Here is a 6,512-nt window from a genome sequence, read left to right as displayed (position 1 = left end):
TATTCCAAACTTTGCCATATCATACGATGTTAGAAGGGACCTTGAAGGTCACTGGGTCTAAACCCTGTAATTTAGAGGAAACTGAGGCCCAGTGAGTTAAAAGGACTTATATAGTGTTGTACAGCTAGATAATAGCAGGGCCAGTATTTGACCCCAGGTTTCTTGATTCCTAGTCAGTGCTTTTTGTATTATACAGATAAATTATCTTAAGAAAAAATAAATTTCTTCTTCTAACTAGTATCATTAGGTCATTGTAGTACAATAACAGTAGTAACCTGAGAGTAGGGGAAAGGGGTCTCTATATGGAATGCTTTGCTCTTTCTTAGGTCTTTCCCCAAAGTAAACATTTGGAGGGCATTGATTCTAGAGCAATTACCTTTTGAATAGGGATTTACTTCAAGAAGCAATAATAATCAATTAGAGTATTGCCCATCTCTCTCTCTCTCTCTGTCTCTCTTTTTCTTTTCTCTTTCCCTCTCTCTCTCCCCCCCATTCTCTCCCCTTCCCTCTTTTCTGCTCTCCCCCTTTCTCTCTTACCCTCCCTCTCCTGTCTCTATCTTTCTTGCCCTCTCCTTCCCTCCCTGTCTTTGACTTCAGAGAGCAAGAAGGAATCCTCTGTTGAGTTACAAGCCTAATTCAGGCTTGATTTGAAATAAAATTCAGGGCTTACTTCTAACTTCCCTCATGTATAACCTTAAGCCCTTTACAGAACTGAGAATAAACCAAACATGCTGATATTTGTTTTTTTTATGTCAAGTGGTTGAGAAACCCTCTCTGGATAGTACTACTATCCCATTGCATCACTTTCCTCTTTGATTTGTGAAACTAAAGGATATCTTATCTGGGATAAGCACTTGGAAATTTCACCCACATTCTCTGCCAAGTAGTCAAAAGAGACTGGGTAACTACTATATGTGCACAGTATTGTTCTGAGCACTATGAAGACAGGTACAGAAGGAATATGAAAGGAAATTTTAGTAATTCATATTTCTGTAATATTTGAGGGTAAAGTAAATAGATAATACAAGTATGATTTGTCCCCATCTTACAGACAAAGAAACTGAGGTCAAGTGACTTGCCAGCACTCCCACGGATAGTAAGTGCTCAGAGCTGAGCTTTGAATCTATGTCTACTGACTCCAAGTCCATTATTCTTTCTAGTGCCCCATACTACCTGAATATGGCTCTGCCTTTGGTTGGGCAGCTAGGTGGCACAATGGATAGAGTGCCAGACCTAGCGTCAGGAAGACTCATCTTTGTGAGTTCAAATCTGGCCTCAGACACTTACTAGCTGTGTGTCCCTGGACAAGTCACTTAATCCTGTTTGCCTCAGTTTCCTCATCTGTAAAATGAACTGGAGAAGGAAATGGCCAACCACTCCAGAAAACCCCAAATGGGGTCGCAAAGAGTTAGATACAACTGAAACACCTACTGATCATGTACCATGACAAATGCTATGAAAAGGCAAAATTACAAGAGAAGGTAGAAGGGATAAATATATAAAGCTCAGTTCAAGGAATTGAGCCACTGATCTGATCTTCATATGGCCTGTCCTGATACCTCCAAATGCTAATGCCTCATCTTGGGTCCCCTCCCCAATATTACCTTGAATTTACTTTTTCTTATATTCTTTATATATTTATATGTGTATATACAGTTTCTCCCAATGGAACGTAACCTCCTTAAGAACAGAAACTGGTTCATTATTTTTTCCTTTGAATTCTTAGCCTAACACATAGTAGGCACTTAATAGTTGTTGGTCGATTGATACAACCAAAGTAACTAATGAAGCTATACAGAATTAAAGAGAGCATTGAGAACCTTGCTATAGTCAATGACAGTGTCAAGTGGATTTGGGGAAGCTTCCTAGGAAAGAAAGGACTTCCTCATGCAATATATCTTAGGGAACTCAAATGAGGTGAGGGATCTCTCTGATGCTGCCCATCCATCTTGGCTCTACAGGTTGGCTGAGCACCTGCGGAAAACCAAAGCAGCCATTGTCATCCAGAAACAGTATCGGATGCAGAGGGTCCGGCAAGCCTATAGAAGGACCTATAAGGCTACTATCACTATCCAGGCCTTTACCCGAGGCATGTTTGTACGGAGAGCCTACCGCCAGGTACTAAATAGACCTCTTCCTCCCTCTAACCTCTACCCTTACCCTCTTACCCCCACCAAATGCTGGAAGGATGGAGTGGGAGAAACTTGAGAGAGGACCACAGAATAATTACATACATTTCTGTGGTGGAATTTAATTATTAAGAGCCTACTATGTACTGGGCAGCAGCCAGATGGCATAATGGATAAAGTGCTGCGTCTGGAGTCAGGGAGACCTGAGTTCTAATCCAGTCTCAGACACTTACTAGCTGTGTGAACCTGGACAAGTCACTTAACCTTGTTTGCCTCAGTTCCTTATCTATAAAATGGTCTGGAAACAGAAATGGGAAACCACTCCAGTGTCTTTGCCAAGAAAACCCCAAATGGGGTCACAAAAAGTCTATATGACTGAAAAGCAACCTAATGCAAACAACAACATATTACCAGGCACTTGATTAAGTGCTTTACAATTATTATCTCATATCGTCCTCACAACAACCTAAGATGGTAGGTGCTGTTATTATCCCCATTTTACAGTTGAGGAAACTGAGGCAGACAGTTTAAATGACTTGCCCAGAGTTACACAGCTAGTAAGTGTCTATTTGAACTCAAGTCTTCAGGTCTTTAGACCCAGAATTCTATCCACTATGCCACCTAGCTGATATGAATCTCTCATGTAAAAAGTTCAGGATTAATTCTAAATAAAATGAGAGAGAAAACCAAAATGTTTGTTAAATGTAGTAAAAATTGGGATAAGGCAATGCTGGATAAATCCTTCTCCTCCCCTCTCCCCATCACAAGCAGCCTAGAGGGATTCTTGTGCCTTGGATGCTAAGCCACCCAGAGGACTTTCTACGGACAGAGTCCTGGGGATTGTTGACAATCCCATATGATATCTTGAGGGAATGAGGTCGGGAGGGCGCAGAGTTTGGCAGGTAGTACTAACCACCTGGTAGGTGGCCATCATGAATAGCTCTAGTAAAGGTCAAGGGAACTAGTAAACCACCAAACACATATTCATAGATGTCTTCTGCTCTGAGCCTACCCCAGAGGAGAGAGTAAGAGAATGAGCGAGAAGGCACGCTGGATCCTCGGTGTATACTATCTGGAAAGGGAAAGTATATGTGTAGCAAAAGTTATATAGGCAGCAAAGAGGGATTCAGAATACTCAGTAGACAAAGTGACACTGTTTTATTTCTAGGGGTGAGGGAAAGGTTTGAGGTTGCCCCTGAGTGGGGGAGCCAGTGCACGGTAGTAGTAGAATATGACTTAAGAGTCAGGAGGGCTGGATTCTACTTCCCTCCCTGCCACCATTTAGGTAATTTTTCACCTTTCTTGCCTTCATTTTTCTAATATGTAAATGGGAGCAGGGGAGAAAATTAAAAACTCAAAATCTTATGGAAGTGAATGTTGAAAACTAAAACTAAATAAATTGTCTAATAAAAAAAATCTAAAAAAATAAATAAATAGGAGTACAGGGTTAGGTGCTCTCTTAGGAGATGTCAGGCAATCACTTTGTGATTCTTTGATTCTTTTTTTAAGAAAACAGAGACCTCCGGCAGCTTTCTTGACATTGTTGAAACTCGTCTATGGGTTGGGCAACTACTAAACTCTTAAAATTAAAGAGAGGAGACTGAAAATGGGGTGTAATTTAGCAAGGAAACTCTCTCCCACTTCCCAGAGCTTCCCCAACCTGGCTGAAATCCAGAACCTGAAATCTCTTTAATGTTAGAAATTTGGCTCTTTTCCCCATCCATTGTCTTTCCTTTTATCTTGACTGAGAAATCCCAGCAACACATCTGAGGTTTTGTTTGTCTCTCACCAGATCCTACTGGAACACAAGGCCACCAGGATCCAGAAAAATGCCAGGGGTTGGATGGCCAGGAAGAGATTTTTGCAGTTTCGGAGGGCAGCCATTGTCATCCAGTGTGCCTTCAGGCGCCTGAAGGCCAGGCGGGAGCTGAAGGCTCTCAAGATTGAAGCCCGCTCTGCTGAGCACCTGAAGCGATTGAACGTGGGCATGGAGAACAAAGTGGTTCAGCTGCAGAGAAAGATTGATGATCAGGTCAGTCCTGCCCTGGGCACCATCAGCAGACTTTCTAGGGCTCTAGATTTTTTTGTTTTTTTGTGGGGAGGCAATCAGGGTTAAGTGACTTGCTCAGGGTCACACAGCTTGTAAATGTCTGAGGCCAGATTTGAACTCAGGTCCTTCTGACTCCAGGGCTGGTGCTCTATCTATTGTGCCACCTAACTGCCCCAGATCTGGATATGTTGAAGGAGATAGCTGGAGAAGAATAATGGGTCTTCAATAAAAGCTACATGGTAAAGGGGGAAAGGTTAATAGATTTCCCTCTTCTGCTGTAGATCCCAGCAGAGTCTGTTGAAGGCAGAGACCATTTGACTTTTGTCTTTTGTACCCCCTCTCCCCAGTTGTTAACACAATTCCTGGCAACATAGTAAGTGCTTAATAAACGCTTATTTTCTGATTGAGTGACACCAGACACTATGTTCTAGGTAATGGGAAAACAAAGACAAAAGGATTAATCTCAGGGTACTGAGTGACTTCAAGAAGAAATTAATTCAAGAATCTAAAGTTTTATCTCAGTCGGACTTTAAAGCTTTTCCCTTCTCCTGCCTTAAGCAACCAATCAGTCAAATGAACTTAAATGAATTAAGCTCTTTCCATGTTGAAGGTCTTGTGATAGATACAAACAAGCGTAAGACCCAATCTTTGCCCTCATAAAGCTTGCAGTCTACTTGTAGAGACAATGCTCGCTCTCTCTCTCTCTCTTCATATACCTGCTTACTCTTGCCCTACTTTAGCATAAATCCTAGTCTTCCTCTTTGCTAGGCATGAGGAAATGATTATTGTTTTGTTAGGCACAGTACACTAACAATTACTTAGAAAAGCCCTTTCTTTCTTGGAGTTCACAATGTATATGCAGGTTACAGCATCAGTAAGAAATATCTTGTTTTGTTGTTAGGTCATTTTTCAGTTGTGTCCTATTCTTCATGACCCATTTTGGGTTTTCTTGGCAAAGATTCTGGAGCAGTTTGCCATTTCCTTCTCCAGTTCATTTTACAGAGGAGGAAACTGAAGCAAACAGGGTTAAGTGACTTGCCCAAGGTCACGCAACTATCAAGTGTCTGATGCTGGATTTGAACTCACAAAAATGAGTCTTCCTGACTCCAGGCTTGGCACTCTTTCCATATTTAGGTCAGTGCCTTCCTTAGAGCAAACATTCAATACATGTTTGTTGAATTAAATTGAAATTGAACTAGCCTAGTAGAGGAATATAAACTGAGGAAAGTGTTGAGTTTCTCATCACTGAACACAAATTTTTGTGTGTCTTTTTCTATGTGGTAGTCACTCACAAGCATTCCAAAGGCAGTCTACTAAAGTTGGGAGTTAGACTTAAGCTTAATTAGTTCATACAGCCAGTAATCCAAGACAAAGGTGGCAACAACACTGTGTTCCTGCAGGATCTTCTGAAGGACTCCAGTCTATTCAAAGGAAGTGGAGAGGAGAAGAGGTATGAAGAGAGAGGAAAGGGGAAACAAAAAGGAGATATCTCTTATGGGGGAAGGAATTGGGAGTGAAGATCATCAACATCTATGAGGACCACAACGAACCTCCTCCTGTTCTAGATGTTCATGATACCCCGTTGAGGCAAGGGATTGGCTATTCCAATTCATATGTAGACAGACTGCCCTAGTATCTCATAGATGCCCAAGTGGCAGCAGAGTGCTAAGGTTGAGGCCATGTTTTTGTCTTTCTAGATCTATTTACAAACTGTTCTGTTTAAATGTACATTCCAGGGGTAGCTAGGTGGCGCATGGATAGAGCACCGGCCCTGGATTCAGGAGGACCTGAATTCAAATCCAGTCTCAGACACATAACACTTACTAGCTGTGTGACCCTGGGCAAGTCACTTAACCCCATTGCCTAGCCAAAAAGAAAAAAAGAAAGAAAGAAAAAAAAAAGAAATGTACATTCCAACCATGGCCTTTTTAAGGCTTCTTCCATGGTGGAGAAAGATGGGAGGAGGCAGCTATAGTGTTGGTGGGGACTATGAGAACATAGCAGGTATGCACAGCTAGATGATGAGAAGAAAGGTATAAAGAGTCTAGTCTGGAAAGGAAAAGAAGGAAGAGGTTTACAAAGTCAAGCTTTTGGGGAGTCCCATCCCAAGAGAGAGACCAACGTCTCCATGGTAAAGTTCACCTGGAGCCACATGTAACAGGTTGGCCAGCCAAGCTAGCTGAGTGTTAGAGACATTAGCTATTCACCCTGCAGCACAGTGTAATTGTGGAACATCAGGTTCCATTGCCTCATGGGTTCTGAAAGCTCTACAGGTCTGGCCCTTAAAAGCCAGCTACAGCAAATGCATCTCCTCCTTTGCTCAGCTAATGTCC

The 6,512-nt window shown here is 42.0% G+C and overlaps 1 protein-coding gene across 1 annotated transcript in view; it reads left to right on the top strand.

Annotated features, from left to right (window-relative positions):
- MYO5B (myosin VB) overlaps positions 1-6,512 on the top strand; it is a 532,192-nt gene that overhangs the window by 420,465 nt on the left and 105,215 nt on the right. Inside the window, exons 20-21 of the mRNA XM_027868890.1 lie at positions 1,962-2,118; positions 3,922-4,161. Of these exons, the coding sequence (XP_027724691.1) occupies positions 1,962-2,118; positions 3,922-4,161 (397 nt within the window). The remainder of the gene's footprint in view (positions 1-1,961; positions 2,119-3,921; positions 4,162-6,512) is intronic.

Source organism: Vombatus ursinus, unplaced genomic scaffold (genome assembly GCF_900497805.2).
Source record: "Vombatus ursinus unplaced genomic scaffold, bare-nosed wombat genome assembly UNPS02014791.1, whole genome shotgun sequence".
NCBI classification, from domain to species: Eukaryota; Metazoa; Chordata; class Mammalia; order Diprotodontia; family Vombatidae; genus Vombatus; species Vombatus ursinus.
The sequence above is the reverse complement of the archived record's forward strand: the minus strand, read 5'-3'. Positions and strand labels throughout refer to the sequence as shown.